At 32.6% G+C, this 20111-nt stretch overlaps 2 protein-coding genes across 3 annotated transcripts; one reads left to right on the forward strand and one right to left on the reverse strand.

Annotated features, from left to right (window-relative positions):
* Positions 1-1334: 1334 nt before the first annotated feature.
* LOC115950435 (putative ETHYLENE INSENSITIVE 3-like 4 protein) lies at positions 1335-2596 on the forward strand. Its single transcript, XM_031067631.1, is given in 3 exon segments — positions 1335-2027; positions 2029-2288; positions 2290-2596. Coding segments are annotated over 3 exon segments (1260 nt in total).
* A 250-nt stretch (positions 2597-2846) lies between these two features.
* Positions 2847-10620, reverse strand: LOC115949616 (type I inositol polyphosphate 5-phosphatase 5). 2 transcript variants are annotated; one of them, XM_031066892.1, is made up of 10 exons: positions 10525-10620; positions 10171-10264; positions 9951-10025; positions 9401-9488; positions 9144-9248; positions 8144-8762; positions 7007-7200; positions 6785-6893; positions 3418-3566; positions 2847-3310 (listed from the first exon to the last, which is right to left on the reverse strand). In XM_031066892.1, exons 4-10 carry the CDS (start codon positions 9430-9432, stop codon positions 3088-3090), a joined length of 1431 nt encoding a protein of 476 aa, XP_030922752.1. In that variant the 5' UTR covers positions 9433-9488; positions 9951-10025; positions 10171-10264; positions 10525-10620; the 3' UTR covers positions 2847-3087. The 2 variants fall into 2 exon arrangements, with proteins under 2 accessions (XP_030922752.1, XP_030922751.1); XM_031066891.1 differs by lacking the exons at positions 9951-10025; positions 10171-10264; positions 10525-10620 and having other exon boundaries at positions 9401-9595.
* Positions 10621-20111: the final 9491 nt, after the last annotated feature.

A 20111-nucleotide genomic window follows, 5' to 3' on the forward strand; every position in this document is an offset into this window, starting at 1 on the left:
AGTTGTTTCTATAAAATAACTTACAATAATAACTAGCTATCCTCACAGCTAAAAAAGAGAGAGAGCAAGAAATCATATGTGAAGGCTTAAACCTAGCTAGGTTGAGTCTGTTTTGATAAGAACTGACACTTAAATATGTGTGTACTTTATTTAATGTGAATATTATGTAAATAATACCAATTTATAAATTTGTAAAACAAACATCTCTCGACATACTCAATGCTATAATAATGTTGAAAGGGAAATTTTTAATTTTCCTCTCATACTCATTTACATCTACTATTTTACATTAATATTCATAATTGATGTGAAAATTTCCACATTTTTTAAATATCTATATTCTAACACATAAAAAAGGCATAGGTGTTAGGGAATAATACTTGGTAGGGTGGATAGTGGAGGAAGATAAAGAAGAGTTGTAGGCTATGAAGATTGAATGACTCTGATACCAAATTGAAACCCACAATAGGATTGAACGAATTGTTACACTCATGCATAAAAGTGTTTACATGTATTATATTTATATTTTTGAGATTATAAGATGAGAGTTGGAACAAACACTGACTAAAAAACTAAATACAAAAGATAATGTTAGGTTAACGATATATTAGCTAGAAAAGCTAAACTAATTACACCCCATTAATTGCTTATTCAAATTCAATACTTAACAATATTATATATATACATGAGTGACTGGCTAAATGTTCATGTTGATGGCGGTGAACTTCATCCTTTTCACCCCTTCTACATTTGTTCTTACATCATCATTCATCTATCACCAGGAGCCTTAGTCAAGAATCAGGATCAGCTCATTTACTTAAAGATAATATTAAAACATATACTTTTTAGTTTTTAATTAGAAAAAAACGTGATATATATAGTAAGTGAACAAGTATATATGATATGGCCGCATATCTTGAATAGTATTCTTTATATATTAAATTTGTTACGAACAAGCATGCAAGATAGGCATATGCAACATATACACATGTGTCCCTCATGCAAAGCAAGAGGAATTAAGAGCTGTCTTCTGCTCATGGCCTCTATTGCATCACTCACTTACATGCCAAAAAGTACCATTTGTTCAAATTCCTCTATCCCCCACATGATCTCCTTACCCTCTCAAGAAACTTTAGAGGTCACCAATCACCTCGTTAATGGTAATTTGTCCTTATTAAGCCTTAATATTTATGTTCCCAATTTTATTCCTGCTCAAAAAACGCCACTGAGCTCTTCAATACCCTTGTATATATAGAGAGAGCGGGCTATATTACATGCATGCATGACTATATATTTGATTATACACATTTTTATAGCTAAATATGAGTGCAACCATGGTTGAATTCCAGGGAGAAATAGACCCCATAAGTAAAAGTGAAGATGAAGCAGAAGATATCAACTACGATGAGCTCAAGAAGCGCATGTGGAAGGATCGGATGCACTTGCAAAAGCTCAAGGATAAGCTTAATGGAGAGCCAGAGTCATTGGCAAAACAAGAAGATGCATCTCATCGGAAAAAGATGTCAAGGGCATAAGATGCTATCCTCAAGTACATGGTGAAGATCATGGAAGTTTGTAAAGCACAAGGTTTCGTCTATGGTATAGTCACAGAGAAAGGAAAGCCTGTCACTGGCTCATCTGATAGTTTACGCCATTGGTGGAAAGAAAAAGTTAGATTTGATCAAGATGCTCCTCTTGCCATTGCTGATTTCTTGCCAGTTTTGGACCAAGAAAGTCATGAATTAGACCCAAGTTCTTATATGCATATGCTTCATGACTTGCAAGATATTACTTTGGGGTCTCTTCTATCTGCTCTAATGCAACATTGTATCCCTCCCCAAAGAAAGTTTCCACTAGAGAGGGGTCTACTACCTCCTTGGTGGCCCACAGGGGAAGAGCTTTGGTGGGGTTAAGAAGGAATCTCTCAGGAACATGGTCCACCTCCTTATAGGCCCCATGACCTTAAAAAGGCTTGGAAAGTTAATGTTTTGGTTGCAGTGATCAAGCACATGTCTCATAATTTGGATAAGAATGAGAAGGCTTGTTAAACAGTCTAAGAGTTTGCAAGATAAGATGACATCTAAAGAGACTTCAACTTGGTCTAAGGTGGGGAACCAAGAAGAAGCCCTTCTACAACATACTGAGAAATGCCTCAAGATTGAAGATGATCAAAATGTAAATGTGAAGGAAGGAGGATCTAGTACTAGTAGTACTGTATGTAGCAGTGAGAAAAGGAAGTGTGTGTTTGATGAACAGGCCTCCATGGACACATTGTATGCTTGCCAAAACTCAGTGTCCACAGAGTGACATAAGTTTGGGCTTTGTGGACAAGAACTTGAGGATGGACCATGAATATCAATGTGTTTATGCCACAAAGGAAGTCAATTATGACCAAGGAAACATCCTCTCCTATGATCCTCTTCCTCTCTCCTTTGAAACACATTGGCCAATTTTACCTGACTGGATGACTATGGAGCTAGTAAAGGCTAATCAGAACAATGATGCAAGTATAGAGGGAGTTGGTGATCAGGCCTTAGGAAGTTCAATGGTAGATTATGCAAGCAACTGGGGAGCGGGATTGAAGATGTGGCTCTAAATGGAGCATTTGAGATCCTAAGAGAAAACATGAACTTGAATCTAAATTCATTACAGGAGAGCTCAGATGATCCAGAAGCAACTTCTATTTGGGATTTGGAATTTGAGTGAAGCAAAGCTTAAACAGAAAGTTGGCTGCACATGTTGCTATACTTCATAGCTTATATATTTATATCAACTTTTGTAGCTTTAGAAATGAAATCTTATACAGTATTATGTTTCTTTCCCTTGTTCCCATTTCTTGTAATACATATGTTACCATGTCTATCAATATCGATCAAATATCAAAGCCTTATTACAACGATATAGATGTAAATTAAATGTAATTTTGTAGTTAGTGTCCTACTTATATACTTCATATAATCTCTTCGTTTTGTTATACTTCTACAAAGAAAAAGTTAAAAGATATAGCTGAAAAAAAAAAATCAAAAGAGTCTCATACCCTCTTCTTCCATAAGACCCTAATGAAATATACAAGAATTGCACATTTGATTATAACTCATACAAACTGTGCCTTTGAGGAATGCAATCTTCAAAATCAAATCTTTGACCAGCGCATGTATAGCCCATTCTGAACCTATTATTGTTCTTGTTCTCTATTTCCACTTCCACTGTAAAGACAGCACAGACAGGTCTGTGATCCGAGAATCTTGATTCTCCACGAATATAAGATAGCTGCTCAATGCCATTGCCACGCCATAATATCCTATCACACCTGAAACTCAATCAAGCTTAAACTGTTAAATTCCATTGTCAATATATACAATGCAAAGATTTTAGGTAGTTAATTCACTCTTATTAAGGTTGAAAGAGAGAGAGTACCATGCAGGGGTGCGGCGTTTCTTCTTGGATTTGACTGTTTCTCCAGCATAAGAATCCGAATTGTGTGTATACTTATAAGTGGGGGCAAAATATATCCTTCCCTCAGCAAAACCAGGAAATACTCTACCTGCTTCTCTCTCTAAATTCAACTGCACCCAATGTTTAAAAGTAGGTTAGCCAAGCAACACGAAAGAATAAATCAAAGCAGGATAATTCTAACGTAAAACAACTAAGTAATGTTAAGGATAATATAAAGTTACTATATGTGTTTTACAATTGACATGACACCAATCATTTTTTTTTTTGATAAGTAATAAGGATGTATATTCAAGAACACTACCTTCTGCAAAAAAAACATAAGGCAGAGAAAGTTTATAGAGAAAGAAAAGGAAAAAGAACAAAGAAAAAAGAAAAAAAGAAAAGCTACTAATTACAAAAGAGAGAGGTAAGGAACATAGGGAGAAAATCACTAGTAGTGAGTCCTCAATCCCTAGACCAGTCAAAAAGTGAGCCACTAAAAGAAGCCAATAGTTGGTCATCAGAACTTTCCATGTCCTTAAACATCCTCCAATTTCGTTCCTTCCACAGACACCACATTATACACAACAGAGCTAAATTCCAAATGCTGGACGAATTCTTTCCAAGCCAATTCCACCAACCAAAGAGAGTATTCGCAACCGATCTTGGCAAGACCCAAGAAATCCCAAAAGATCTAAAAACCAAACTCCACAACCAGTAAGTCTTATCACAATGAAGTAGCAAATGATCTACCGTCTCTTCATTACAACGACACATAATGCACCAGTCAACAAAATCCATCCCTCTACCCCTCAAATTGTCACCTGTAAGGATCTTATTCCATACAGCAATCAATACAAAGAAAGAAACTTGCCGAGGAGTTTTAACCTTCCAAACACCTTTCCAAGGAAAGATTATGGGTAAGGGGTTTCTTAACTTATTATAAAAAGATTGGATGTCAAAATCTCCATTCTTTGTTAACTTCCATTGCATACAATCTCCATTATCAGAATGAGGTAAATTAGAGCCCAAAGTAGGGAGAAATTCATCCACACCACCCATTTCCCAATCATTTGGTCTCCGAATGAAACGAACATCACAACTTCTCCGTTCCTCTGTCCCCAACCGTTCAAGAGAGGAAGCCACTGACGCCTCTTTATTGGAAGCAATCCTGTACACATCCAAAAAGATTAAGTGAAGTGGAGACTCCCCACACCAGTGATCTGTCCAAAGCTTCACTCTATCCCCCACCCCTACCTCAAATCGAATATTTTTGCTAAAAACCTCCCAACCCATTTAGATACTTCTCCACAAACTACACCTATGTACCCCTCTATCTAGCTTGAAGGTCCATCCCCCCCATTCTTCCCCAAATTTTAGAGCTACAACTCTTCTCCAAAGCCTTGTCTCCTCAACCCCAAACTGCCACAACCATTTCCTTAGTAAGACTTTATTAAGAGTAGTTAATTTCCTTACTCCTAACCCACCATTTTCCAGAGGTGCACACATCTTGTCTCATCCCACCAAATGAGTCTTGGAATCTCCCCACAAGAAATCCCTTTGCAACCTCTCAATTTTATTGGCCACATGCGTGAGAATAGTAAAAAGAGATAAAAAGTAAGTAGGAAGACTAGATAATGTACTCTTCAGCCACATCAATTTTCCACCTTTTGACAAATACATCTTCTTCCACCTAGTCAGCTTCCGCTCAATTTTCTCCAAGATAGGATTCCAAATAGTGGGGGACTTGTGGGATGCCCCCAATAGCATACCAAGATAAGTCATAGGCAAAGATCCAATCCGACAACCCAAAATCTCTGCCAAGACAAGGACATTAGGAACCTCCCCAATGGGAATCATCTCGCTCTTCAAAGTATTAACCTTCAAACTTGTCACGGCCTGGAAACAAAGAAGAAGCATCCAAACATGTAGAATCTGCTCCTCATTTACATCACAAAATAGAATCATATCATCCGCAAACAATAGATGCGAGACACATACCCCTCCACCCCATCAGCCATCAGCCTTAAAACCTTGAAGTAAACTAGCCCCTTCAACTCTTTTCATCATCTTACTGAAAACCTCCATCATAACCAGGAACAACAAAGTAGATAACGGGTCCCTTTGTCTCAACCCCTTCGAACTCCTAAAAAAATTAGCTGGAGACCCATTTAACAAGACAGAGAATTGGACTGTAGATATACATGTACGAATCCACCTACACCATCTCACCCCAAATCCCATTCTCTTCAACAAATCTAAAAGAGCCTCCCAATTTACATGATCATAGACTTTCTCAATGTCCAGCTTACAAATAACCCCCGGAATCTTACTTTTTACCCTATTATCAACACACTCATTAGCTATAAGAACGGACACCAATCATATAAGCAAAATTCATAGAAGTGAAATTCATACTGTTACTTATGATATTGTTGAAATGACATCGACATATTCATTGTGATGTTATTTCTTAAGTTTTTTTTTAAAAAAAATAAATAAAATTAGTAGTAAATTTAGTATTTTCCAAAATACTAAGGAAGTGTTTCCACAGTGTGCTTATGACATCCATTTAGTTGTATTTTCAAACAATACATAACATTCATGCACCATTACTGCATTTAAATAATGTGTTTGTTATTCGTATTCAAAACCTGCATGAATGCAATTTTAACAAAGATTGAATTCATGGCCACAAAATAATTTTCAGGCTCTTCAATCTTCATATGGAATCTCCCACCTCTTCTCTTTCTCTCGCTTAAAAATTCTTTTGCCTAGAAAAGCTTAATTTGGATATTTCTATCATTTACCTCAAAGGAAAAAAAAAAAAAAAAATCCTTTCGAATGCTTGTGAATCATAACTTCAAATGGATATATACTTTTCAATCACCAATATTACTTCTCAAAGGTAGATTATACTTATACCTCATGATTTATAAATAATTTATTCAAAGAAAGTACTAGAGATATATATATATATATATATATTTTTTTTCACAAATTGCTGATGTGATGAATAATTATTAATAAATGAAAAAAATTATGTTTGTTGTGAGCTTAAATGAGAACTAGTAAAAATTAGTCATAACAATAGTATGTAAAAATCTTATAAAATAATTTGGAGCTGTAACTACTCTTTATTCAATAATTGCTTATAATACATTGAAAAATGTCTACAAGCTAATAATTGCTTATAATACATTGAAAAATGTCTACAAGCTTGTGCAAGAGTTTTTAATTGAAGTTCTTCCTTGAGGTTGCTTCCAAAAAAAATGTCATAAAAGTAATATTCCAATTAATGACAAAGACTATATTGAAAGGCCTGTGGTGGGCATATTAAAGTACAAACCTGATCCTTCTCCAGGAGAGTGTCCCAATCATTATCCTCCAACAGAACCCTTGTTTCCTCATAGGTCAAAGCTACCCGATAATTCAAATCTCCAAGCCAAATTACTCGACTGAAATTTGATAATAATAACAACAAAAATCATACATTAAACATACAGAGAACTATATATGAATGGGAAAAGAGGAAAAAGATGAAAAAGATCAATTATTTCAATTCACATACTCGTGATCATTAATTCTTTCTGGGGCTCGGCTATTTGGATTCTTGCAGATCTTAGGGAATTGTGTACACTTCAGGATTTCACACACATCAGCATTCCTCTTTAGTTCATCACCCTCCTTCTCCCCAGAGGCCAAGTGACTGCATACAAAGCAAAAGCTTGTTTGGTGCAATGACATGCTCATTGATATACATCCCTGTAAAGAAAATCTCGTATTAATGCAATTTTTGTGTGTGTAAGAAGGTGTGTGTAATAAACACTAATTTTTTAATAAACTACAAAATTAGCTCTAGGTTGACCACCATCAAAACTGTAGAGTGGTTCAATAATTTCTAACAATAAATCTAGTGAGCGGAATTTTTCACAACTTTTTTCAACATTTCACAATAAGTGATGTGACTTTTTCAGATTTTCTTAATAGTTGATGTGGCTTATTGTGATTGAAGCATAATAAAAGTGATGACAATAGTTCAACCATACAAAAATGACACTGCTCAAAACAAAATTGGTCGCCTTAACACGTAAAAAAAAAAATTAAAAAAAAAAAAGAATTTCTGAAAAATTTGTATATCTAAAATTGATCAATTTCTAATTTAGGTTCAGCACTCCCAGCTTCGAAGCTATCCAATTCAGTAGTGCATTTTTTGTTGTCATATTAGACATTTAGAGTCTGTTTGAGATCTGTTTATTTTGCTGAAATTTAAAATTTTTTGCTAAAAGTACTGTAAATAAATGTAAAAGTTAGTTAAAATAGTACAGTGAGATCCATAAATAATACTAAAAAGTGCAGTGAGACCTATAAATAATAGCAAAAATAAGCTGAATAGTAAAATAAGTTGGCAAAAATAATTTTGCCAAATGGACACTTTAGAGCCTGTTTGGATACCGCTTATTTTGCTGAAAACTGAAAATTTATTACTGAAAATACTGTAGTAAAATAATTTTTAAACTATAAATAGTGTTGTGGGACTTAGGATTTACTGCTTATTGTTGTGTTTTCCAATATTTGACTGGTTCATAAACAGTGTCGTGGGACCCAATAGAAAAACGCAAAATGCAAAATCATTACTCGGCAAATGCACGCTTAGACTAAGGAGAGCCAAGATGAGAGGAATTGCACCAACTAACTTTCAACTTACCTTGTTTCCAAAGCAACCCATTATTCCTCTTCCTACCGAGGAGACTCTGAGATGGCCAATATGTGGCACTAACTCCTTCCTAGCCCACACAGACAGGAAAATCCCCACCATTTGCTTGCTTGCTACAAGAGAGTAACTCATCTGGCTGTGTGAAGTGGGTGAGGGTGAGGAGGGTGAGGAAGGTGAGGTTGGTGAGAAAGGTATTTCTGCAATGGAAAGGTATTCCTCCACACTACTATGGCGACCGATTGGATGAGATCTTGCTGAGTATAATTTACTTGAGGGTTCACTAAGTTTTCGTACCCTCCACCTCTCTCTGGAAGGTGAGTCCTGACAATTACAGCTCTTAAGAAGAGTACTATCTGCCCTGAAACTCCTTCTAATTGCTCTGAGAGAAGGCCTCTGGAAGAAGTTAAGACTGCTTGTGCACTTTGATGAGTCCCTCGTGATGTTGTTGTTTGAGACTTTGGAACCAGGCCCTATATCAGAAGAAGAGTAGATGGATTCATACTGTGGTTTATTCAGTGCTTGGCTTATGAGGGCCAGCCATTTTACTGCAGGTTCATTGTCTTCTATCACCAAAACGTTTCCAGCACTTAGAGGAACAATTTCTTGAAACCTGAATATATTTGAAGAAAAAAAATGTTAGACAGCAGGTGATTTTGATTGAAATTGATGGTAGCAAACACTAGATGGGAGAGTCATAGAGAAACAACTAATTTTCAAAAAGCTGAAAATAAGTTGTACCAAATAGATACGAATTCTAATTGAAGTTCATATGCAATACCATATCATGAAACATTAAGTCTACTTCTAGGTTCTAATAATCTTGTCAATCTTCCATTTACATCTATCCTTTCTCAAAAACTATTTTTTGATAAGATGTTGCTTTACAAAGATTGTGAGACAAAAGCTTTGTACTGTGATTGGTCTGTCATTTGATGAAGTTGACATATATAGAAGATCAAAACAATGTAAATTTTTGTGACTTTTATCATACCCCAGTACATATATGTCTGCAGAGTCCTCAGCCTGCAAAAAGTCTTCAAGGTTGAGGCCATTGTTGGGTGTCTTTCCTCCCACATTCCATGTTGCTACGAATAATCTGCAACCCAATCACAGCGTTCTCGCGTTAAGAAAATATGGTGACGAGATTATTTCATTGCACTCAGTGTACTAAACCCTCCTCTCTTATAGGAGTCGGATCAAAAGCAACTAAAGTTCACTCAAACAAGAAACAAGAACATTAATTCATACCTAATATCTTGTAGTTCAGTTGCTGGCATCATAGACTCTTCAAATGTGGACAGGTTAAGGCCTTCAATCTCTGGACTGGTCTGTCTTTCTGAGAGTAGATAAGAGATTAACATAATATTCTACATTTTTCAGAACTCCTAAAGTCTAAGATTAACCATTTTTCAGATGATAAGCCCTAAGGGTCATTATCAGACATCAAAATTTTCACTGTGCCTGTTTGATTTTTTTTTCTTCACCCTTATAATTAAATATATGGCAAACAATAAGAAAATATTGTTGTTAGGTAAACTACCAAAATTATATAGAGAGAGAGAGAGAGAGAGAGAGAGAGAGAAGGAGACTAGTCTAGGGTTAATGGGTACGTGGCCTGTACTTATCACACTAGATTCAATCCTGAACGGACCCACAAAATTATTATGATAACAACATCGACATCAAGAAGATTTTCAATGTCATGTCATATGAATATTTTTCACAATATAATATTCTGCATTTAACAATGTGTTGAAAAAAATTTAGGGCTTATATGCACCTATGCCGTAACACATACCTGCTGTGAAACCCTTTCTTAATACATGAGTCTCCAATAAAGTTTTTCTCCTTGTTGCAAAACTCTTCTCCAAATCTATAACAATGAAAAACAAAATAATAGTAATATAATACTACTAAAATAATACAAAACCATTTATTTAAATAATATTAAAGAAAGAAACCCTAAAATTGTAGTGCATGTCCTACCCTAATAGAAAGAGAGGGAGAGAGAAAGATACCAAGATCAATTCCACCATCATCTGATTTGAATATATCTTCATCTGAGCCTCCTCTCTCATCTCGCTTTGAACTGAAAATCTTTGGAATAATAGACTTTTTTTTTTTTTTACCCCAAAAGATGAAAAAGGAAAAAACCAATAAGTACAGATTCTATTTCCCAAAAATCAAAAAAAAAAAAAAAATTTACTCCCACATTGGAAAAAAAAAATCAAAAACCTAATAAATAACTACATATTCTTCTAAAGAAATAAGTATGCATGAATAAAAAAACATCAAATTTATAATAATAAAAAATGAATGAAAATATATTTTTTTAGAAAATAACAATTACACCCCCCCAAAAAAAAAAGTACCCTCTTTTTCTTTCCGTTCTTGATAGAGTTGTTAGGAGAGTCTATACTACTAGGGCTGTTGATGGCGGAGGCGGCAGCAACTGCGGTGATTCTATCTGTTTTGATGATCATATCAACATTGCCATGTGACTTTGAAAACCTATCTGACGAAGACATTCATTCATTAATTAATACTATATCTTATTGGTTGTTTGAGCAAGATTTGATTTGAATTTGAATTTTTTTTTTTTTTTTTTTTTGTGGTACAATTTGAGAAAGAGAGAAAATTAAATTCCCTGTTTTTATTGTCCACAAATTTTGTTTGAAATTTATTTTTAATTTTTGCTGATTTTGTTCATAACCATTTTTTATTTTATTTTTCCATATGTGGCTCTGTTCTAGAGGATGAGATTCTGGCGCCAACTCTTTCGGATGACTTGGCGGGAGTTGGAATGGCAAAGAGTCAAAACCGTTGAAGGTCCCAGCCCAACAATTAACTAAAAAAACACATTAGTACATCAACATCACATCATTAATACATCTCCTCTCTGCCAAAAAAAATAAAAGATCCGACTTCTATCCAGTGGTCTATGTCACTGGATACATTGGATTGTGAACATGTGTTCATATTCTAATGAGTCCCATAGTCAAAAAAGGTTGTCTTAGTCTAAAACACATCACCATCAATCATTATCTGCGCATCATTGAAGGGCTCTTGACTTTAAAAAATAGAAATTCAAAAAAATATGAAATTATAAACTTAAAAAAGTTTAAAACTAAGACTTTAAAGTCTTAGTTTAGGGTCTTACTTTAAAAAAGCTTATAATTTGTTTTGAATTTGACTTTGAATATCAAGCCAGATATATAAGATAAGATAAGATTTGTGAGTTTCAGTTAGGTCAACTGATAAAATTTTTTATAGTTGAATAAGAAATTTGAGATTTAATCTTCATTTATATCAAAAATCGATTAGTATCTTAGTCTAATGATAAAGAGTTACTATCAAAAGCAAACGTCATAGGTTAAAAGATAAGATAAGATTCTACGCAATGGATTTTTTTTAATTTTTTTATTTAAGTAAGACCACAATGGTTTCAGTTGGATTTACTTCTTTGATTTTAATCGACTTGTATCAAATTCATAGGCACAAGAATGTCATGAATTTACACATTTCATGCACATATGTTAGTACTTTCTTTAAGTCATTTTAGGAACACAACAAAAATTCACAACAATTTTATAATATTTTCAAATTAATATTAAATAAATTTTAAATTGCACATTGTGGTTGACCGATATGTGAGGTGGTTATAAGAATGTTGTGAACTTTTGTTGTATCCCTAGCTTTATCCCCCAATTGCACAAATGTTACTATATTAATTAGGTGACTAACCATGTGATTGTCTCCAATCTTAAAAAAATCAAGTGATTAATTGTCTAATAATTCGGGGGAAAAAATGTAAGTCTATTTTTTTTTTTTTTTGAGAAGAAAATGTATGTCTATTTGATATAGCATTTGTTTTAATATTTTATTTGGGAAAGTTGATTTTAATTATTTTATTGAATTAAAAAAAAATAAACAAAAATATAACTCACTACAAAACGCGGGGGCCTTGGGCCGCGTTTTTTAAGGTGCGGCTATAAAAAACGCGGCCTAAGATAAATTGAAGCCCCGTTTTCTAAAAACGAGGCTTAAAAAAACCTAAAAGTTGCGTTTTAAAACGCAGGGCCATAGGAGGGTTCTTAGGCCATGTTTTTTTGAGCTAAAAGCGCGACCTAAGGACCTTCGTATTTAATTTTTGGCAAACTTTTTTTTTTTCCCTTAACTGTGGCCGCATTTTAAAAATGCGGCTCTAGCATAGCTGAAGTTGCGTTTTATAGGCGCGGCTTCAAATTTGGTCTGAAGCCGCATCTTTAAAACGCGGCTTCAAACCAAAGTTGAAGCCGCGTTTTAAACGCGCGGCTTCAGACCAAACTGGGGCCGCGTTTTTTAAACGGGGCCTCAGATTATGCCTATAGCCGCATGTTAAAAATGCGGCTTTAGGCTTTGTTTATATACCATTCCTTAGACATTTTCAACCCTAGCCTCTCAAGAGCCCGATCTCAATCCTCACTCTCCAAGACCCGATCTCAATCCTCACTCTCCATCTCCGATCTCACCGTCACCCTCCATCTCTCCGATCTCTAGGGATTGTTTAGTGATAAAGAACTCTTTCTCTAATTCAACAAACCCTCTATCTCTCTCAATTTCTCGCTCTCTCTGACTAGCTAGGGTTTCGGCTCTCACTGGCAACGAAGGACACCAAAGGTACTACAATTTCTAGGGTTTTTCCTCCTCTCCACGCCCACAATCAACAACCTTCCTTCATTTCTTTTCTCTGATCATGGAAACGTAAATTTGATTTTTCTGCAGCACCGCAACAAATTTCTGCTTTCGAGCTGGATCGTCGTTCCGGCCAGAATTTTGTCGTTGATTACATTCAGGTTTTTCCTTCTCTACTTTGATTGTTTCATTTTTTTGGTTTTGGTTTGAAATTGGGGTTCAAGTTCCTTCGTCCCAACAATGATAGCAAATAGAATGTTTTATTTTATTTTTCCCCAATTTCTTACAATTTTTATTACATTTTTGTTTTCGTTTTTTCCATATTTTGGCTTGTGAAATTAGAAAAGGTAGTCAGATAAAAAAAGGAAAAAAAAGAAAGTCTCAATAGGAAATCCCAACTTGTTCATAGAGGATGAACGTAATTACGTTCATCCTCTATGAACAAGTTGGGATTTCCTTTCCGGAAGGATTTCTTTTCCTCTGGCTGCCATTTTCCCAATATTAATATTAATGCCTGCTCGTGGATTCCATGTCCTGGTTAATTAATTATAACAGCATTATCAAAATGTTAGGAAATTGTTTTCCACTGATCACTTCTCTAAGGAGCAATTGATTTCTGGAAAGAAAGAAAATAATAAATGGAATTAAGCTAGTCATATAAAGCTTTGTCAGCATGTAAAACATTGTGTTTATGGGAGGAAAAAAACAAGAAAGGGAAATGATGTAGGATATAATTTTAAAAAGGAAAATATTAAAGCAAAGAAGAAAATGAAGAATGACTTTCAAAATACTTGATACAAACCATATATAAAGTAAAAAAATAATTGTACAGTGTTGAGTAAATTCAGTGAAAAAGAGGATCTATATATAGATATACAAATGTGTGTACGTATGTATGTATATATATGTGCAGCAGAATCCTAATTAAGGAAAAAAGAAAAAGAAAAATTGAATGAAAATGTTTTTGAGAGTGAACATTGTGAACTGGAAATGTTAATCAAAATATTGCTAAAAATTCAAAAGAATCAATTCATTAGATTAATCCCAGTTTGTATGCCATTAAATTACACCTCAAATGAAAAGAAAATACACTTGACATTTGATTAAGATATATAATATATATTATAGAAGAAAGTTGATGTATTAATATATATATTTAGAGCAAAAGAGAGGATGATTATGAATCTGAGAAGGCCTTGGTTAGAGTTTCCAACTCATCAGGGTGAGCCATTCTTTGTGTTGGTTTTTGTGGTGGTCTTGGCCTCTTGGAGTTAGGCAATGAGTTGGATGGATGGAGACCATCTTTTCCAACATTAATGCTAATGTTCACGTAATAATATATGCAAATTAAAAATCTCATACTTGATCATTGTAGACTTGGTTCCACCAAGTTGAACCCCTGCCGTCAATCGTTCCTGAACCACTGACATTAAGATTGCTCACACCTGAGAAGCGTAACCAGCAGTTTGTAGAACAGTTTGTCCATCCATCCATAGAATTTGGGTGCTAACATTGTCCCTAAAATCTGTCCTCCATATAGAACAATTAGAATTGTATATTTTACCTCATATATAGTTAAACTTTCCTTCTTTCTTTCAATCAATCTTTTCTTTTTCTTTTTCTGTTTTAATTTTAATCTTTCTCTTTTCTAAAATAGTCAATAACGTATATATAAGTATCTTTTGTCTTACTTTTAAATGTTCCACATTATTATAATATCTAGAACTGTGTGATTTCTATATATGATCGTCATGATGATCGTAGATATCTAGAGCTATGAATTTGGATCTAGAGTTTTCTGTGAGAAAGATGGTGAACAAAAACAAATTTGTGAAATTTGTGGGGTTTTATTCTGAGGTCGTGTTTTAAACTGAGGCTGCGTTTTAAACGCGGCCTAAGACCAGAACCTTAGGCCGCATTTTAAACGCGGCCTAAGACCAAAACCTTGGGCCGCGTTTTAAGCGCGGCCTAAGACCAGAACCTTAGGCCACGGTTAAAATACGGCTTAAAGAAGTGTCAGAGGCCATCACCATGGGAGGTATGGCCGCACTTCTTAAACGCGGCATAATGTTTTGGCATTGGGCCGCGTTTTAAACATGGCCTAAGGTTCAACCTTGGGCTACGTTTAAAACGCGGCCCAAGACTGCACCCTTAGGCCGCGTTTTAAACGGGGCTATAGGCATAGTTGTCAGTATCGTACGATACGCGATACGTATCGTATCGTGTGTAAAAGTTCTGTATCGTATCGGCGTATCGTAAGTGCTCATGAATCGTACGATACAGTGTGCGTATCGTATGAATCGTATCGTATAGTAAATCGTACGATACATGGATAAATGCTTTAAAATGAGATTTTTTTTGTTAAAATTTGTATTTTTATTTAAATCTAACAAGTTGTTAGACTTGTTTTTAACATAAAATTATTAGTTTACTTAGACTACCCTACTAAAATAACATATTCATAAGTTTTTTTCCCTCTCTCTCTCCTACAATTGGACTACACAGTACACACTTACCCTTCACTTTAATATTTACAAATTTATTTTATACACTATGAATAAAATATTAATTGACAATATAAAATTTTTATTTTTGTCATTATTGTTACAAGTCCAACCAACTAGAATGCCAAAAAAAAAAAATATAAAAAAATTATTAAAATAAAAAGAACAAGAAGAGATAGTAAATGTTAATGAGAATGATGATGAAGAAAATTTTATTGAAGAAACAAGTTTGCAAAATTATAAACATAATGACAAAAAATTTTTTTATCACTATTGTTATAAGTCCAACAAACTAGAAATCCAAAAAATAAATTATAAAAAAATTATTAAAATAAAAAGAACAAGAAGAGATGGTAAATGTTAATGGCAAATGATGATGAAGAAACTTTTAATAAAGAAATAAATTTGGAAAATTATAAATATGATGATAACATTGACATAGATGGGGTTGATGAAAATAAATTATTATTTTTGGGTCATTTTTAATATATTATCAATTTCAAATTTAAGTACTTTGAATGTGTATGTTATATACACATGCTAGTTTGATTTATTTAATTAGCTTGTTAAATATTATTACATAAGTGATGAATAAATTAGTCATTAGTTGAATATATTCAAAATTTATAATGAATATACCCTTTATACAAGTATAGTTATAATTTTTTATTAATTTTATTTAGTGTTTGTGTATCTTACGATACACGATACGATACGATACACGATACGGAAAAATTAAAAATCGATTCACGATACAATTCACGTTTTGACAACTATGGCTATAGGACCTGGGCTGGAGCCGCGGTTAAAAAGTGCGGCCATAGGACCGTCAGTCCTATAGTCACGGGTTTTAGGCCACATTAGAAACCGCGGCCTAAAAAAACGCGGCTATAGCCTATAGCCACATTTTTTTGACATATAGCCGCGTTTTAAAAATGCAGCCAGAGGACCTTTTTTTTGTAGTGACTGTATCTAAAAATAAAGTTTTAACAAGTCGCAAGTTTAATAAACTAAATAAAGTTTCAATAAGTCATAAATCATATCATATTATATATAATAAAAGTTAGGCTTAGACGTCGTGGTTGCGTCATGTGACTTCACCAAATTGCAGAAATTTTATTAAATTTTTAGATTTTTAAATAACTAAAAAGGAATAGTATACTTCCAGGATTCTAATTCATTCTTATCATCAGATAAAAATAGATTAACATTATTTTTTTTATTTGTTAGGATATATTTCTTAGATTAAGAGATAATATTTAACATACGAAAATTTAATTTAGATAATATATATCATCTAATTAACATTATTTTTTATTTGTTAAGGGATAATATTTAACATACAAAAATTTAATTTAGATAATATATATCATCTAATTAACATTATTTTTTTATTTGTTAAGGGACAATATTTAACATACAAAAATTTAATTTAGATAATATTTATCAAAATTTTATTTCTACTCTAACGCTCTGTTTGTTTCAACATTAACGTTTTCTAGAAAATAGGTCATTTTCTAAAAAGTATTTTCTGAAAAACTATCTCATTTTCCAGTGTTTGGTATTGACCTTAAAAATAAGCTTGAGATTGTTTTTTGTTGTTTGGTATTTGGTATGCACAAATTTTTATAACATTTCTTGTATAATATAAAACATATATATCATGTGGATTGGGTAAAACCAATTTAACGTAATCAATATAAATAAAAAGCTGATTCTCAACAAAATTATATATATTTGCACAAAAAAAGAGATGTTACCTGGGTGGTCATAGAGCAAAGCCAACTTCACCATCTGCAGCCTATTCCGTTCAATGGCTAAGCCACTCAAAAATACCTCATCATCTCGTCCTGTTACCAGAAGTGGTTATTGGCGTTCATCTAAAGCTGAAAAATTCCCTTCAGATTTAATTCCTACAACCTACTTCACTTAACAAATTCATGTCAATAGCCCAAGAAACATATGTAAAGTGCTTCCTGTCCATTGAAGGAGACCTGAAAGCAAGCACAAATTCTTTTTTCAATATGATAAGAACTCTAGATGGCCGTAGAGACTTTATTAGCTCCTCCATTAATGTGGCTCAGCAATATGGCTAATGGCTTTCATGGGCTAGACCTTTACTCGAAATTTCATGCCAAACCTCTGGTTGCTCTTTAAGGAGTGGCGTGATAGTTTTATAAAGGAATCTTCTAATTCTGGAAGACTAGAACCCAAATTTTTGGAAGTGCAATTGTTTATTTTGCACCCAAAATTTTCCCTCCCAGTGATGATAAAGGTTACCCATTCAAAGCCAGCTATGATTACTATGGAAGCGAGGACGTTATAGCAATTGCTGAACAAGCTTTTCTCTATGACCAACCTAGTATGAAATCAATTTTTGTTTCGTGCACACAAAAGAATAGAATTATTTATAGGAGTGATGAAGTGCATGAGAGAGAGATTGTTTTCCGAAATTTTTTTCTGGAAAACAACCTATAAAAAATAAGCCTGATTTTTGTTAAGGTTTTCCATTGACTAAAGATAGTTTTCTATTGACCAATTTTTTTAATGCTACCAAACGCTGGAAAATATGGAAAACTATCTTTACAGAAAGTTTTCCATCGAAACAAACAGAGCATAATTAAAAGTCTATTTTAAAAATTTTCTAAATTTGAATCTCATCCCACGTTTTTGTTGTTTCTATTTTCCTCAAGTTGCAACTTAAATTTTAGCTGATGCTGCACTTTGCATCCTCAAATACTAAAATAGCACGTGAGAGGGGTCTACAATGGTGGAAGACTAATGCCACTGAAAGTCTATATAGTCTTTGTTTTTCTCTGAGTTGTATAAAATTGCAATACTTCAAATTTTCTAGAATAAAGAAAGAAAGAAAGTTTGAGACAAAGAAGATTGTCACTGACAAACAATTAAAAAATTTCTAAATTTAAATCTCATCCCACTATTCATTGTTCACTTTTTTTATTATTAAGGGATAAGCAAAATCCAAATTCTTCAAGAGATGATTAATATAAATCTATCCCAAGAAATAGTATATATCTCCATTAATTTGATAATATTTATCTATGCCAAAAAACAGTATATATCTCTATTAATTTAATAATTTCTACGTAGATGACATTTTAAACCAAAAAAAAAAAAAATCTATTAGAATAAGAAGTTTGAGAAACAGCCTCCAAAGGAACACAAGAAGTTCCTTTATATATATATATATATATATATATAAATATCAACCACGTTCTCTTTCTCTCTTTTATTTATTTATTTTTTATTAGCATTATATTGATTCTTCATCTCAAAGATGAGACTTCCATTGCTATTATGGATAGGTACATATCTCATGCAAGCATATATGAACTTAAATTACCTTTATTTTGAATGCTTTATTATTTTGCTAGATGTGATTAGGCTCAAAAGTATATGCTTCATTATTTTTCTAAATCATTTAAATACACTAAAACTAAGTTAATAGGATTTATTTTATATAATTTATCAAACAAAATGAAATAAATTTTGTCAAGTATGATTTATTCATGTTGTTCCCTTTTTACTTTTTATTTTTATTTTGAATATCAACATTTAATTATGTAAAGTGTGCACAGAATTATGTATATCCATTTGCAACATTAATTAATATTTTTTTGCTAATTATTAGTATAATTTTCTATTCCCAACAAATTCTTCATTAATCTTTTTATATTTTTGATTTTAAACTGCAAAGAGGATGCAAAGTGCAGCATCAGCTAAAATTTAAGTTGCAACTTGAGGAAAATAGAAACAACAAAAACGTGGATGAGATTCAAATTTAGAAAATTTTGAAAAAAGACTTTTAATTAGAGTAGAATTAAAATTTTGAAAATTTAGATGATAAATATTATCTAAATTAAATTTTTGTATGTTAAATATTATCCCTTGAAAAATAAAAAAATAATGTTAATTAGATGATATATATTATCTAAATTAAATTTTTGTATGTTAAATATTATCTCTTAATTTAAGAAATATATCCTAACAAATAAAAAATAATAATGTTAATCTAATTTTATTTGATGATAAGAATGAATTAGAATCCTGGTAGTATACTACTCTTTTTTAGTTTTTTAAAAATCTAAAAGTTTAATAACATTTCTGCAATTTGGTGAAGCCATGTGACACAACCACGGCGTCTAAGCCCAACTTTTATTATATACTAGTATTATCGCACGGCTTAATAAAAAATATTTTGATAATATAATTAAATTTAATAACAAATAAAATGAAAAAAGAATTAATTCAAATTTTAAGATTAAAAAATAAATTGTACTTGTACACTTAAAAGAAATTTAATTTTTATTTCTTATTTTGATATTTAAATCATTTTTTTTAGTGTTGATTTTCATTCAAATGGTTATAAGTTATATCAATCTTAAACCAGCATATGTATCCACATGTAACATTCTAAATTAATAATAAATAAAAATATAATACTCTAACTTAATGTAACATTCTAACTAACTAATAAATAAATATAACACCCTAACTTAAAAAATGTTTGTAATTGTATTCTGTTTTAGCCTTTAAGAACATATATATTATTTTTTTATCATTAAAAAAAACATAGATATTAATATTACACATGAAAAAATAATGAATTCAATAATTGAAAAAATATCCAAAATTTTGAACTTAAGAAATAAAAAACGGAGTTAAGCAAAGATAGACTTGCATAGAAATTTGGACAGATGGATTCTCTCGTATCCAATTTCATGTTTGACAGCAAATTTTGCTTTTAATTAAAGAATATA

Source organism: Quercus lobata, chromosome 6 (genome assembly GCF_001633185.2).
Source record: "Quercus lobata isolate SW786 chromosome 6, ValleyOak3.0 Primary Assembly, whole genome shotgun sequence".
In the NCBI taxonomy this organism is placed as follows: domain Eukaryota; kingdom Viridiplantae; phylum Streptophyta; class Magnoliopsida; order Fagales; family Fagaceae; genus Quercus; species Quercus lobata.

Coding starts and splice junctions, on each gene's coding strand:
- LOC115949616 (XM_031066891.1), bottom strand. CDS start 9,513: ATGTTAATCTCTTATCTACTCTCAGAAAGACAGACCAGTCCAGAGATT. Junction 6,894..7,006: donor GAAAGAATTAATGATCACGA/GTATGTGAATTG, acceptor ATCAAATTTCAG/TCGAGTAATTTGGCTTGGAG. Junction 3,311..3,417: donor AAACGCCGCACCCCTGCATG/GTACTCTCTCTC, acceptor ATTGAGTTTCAG/GTGTGATAGGATATTATGGC.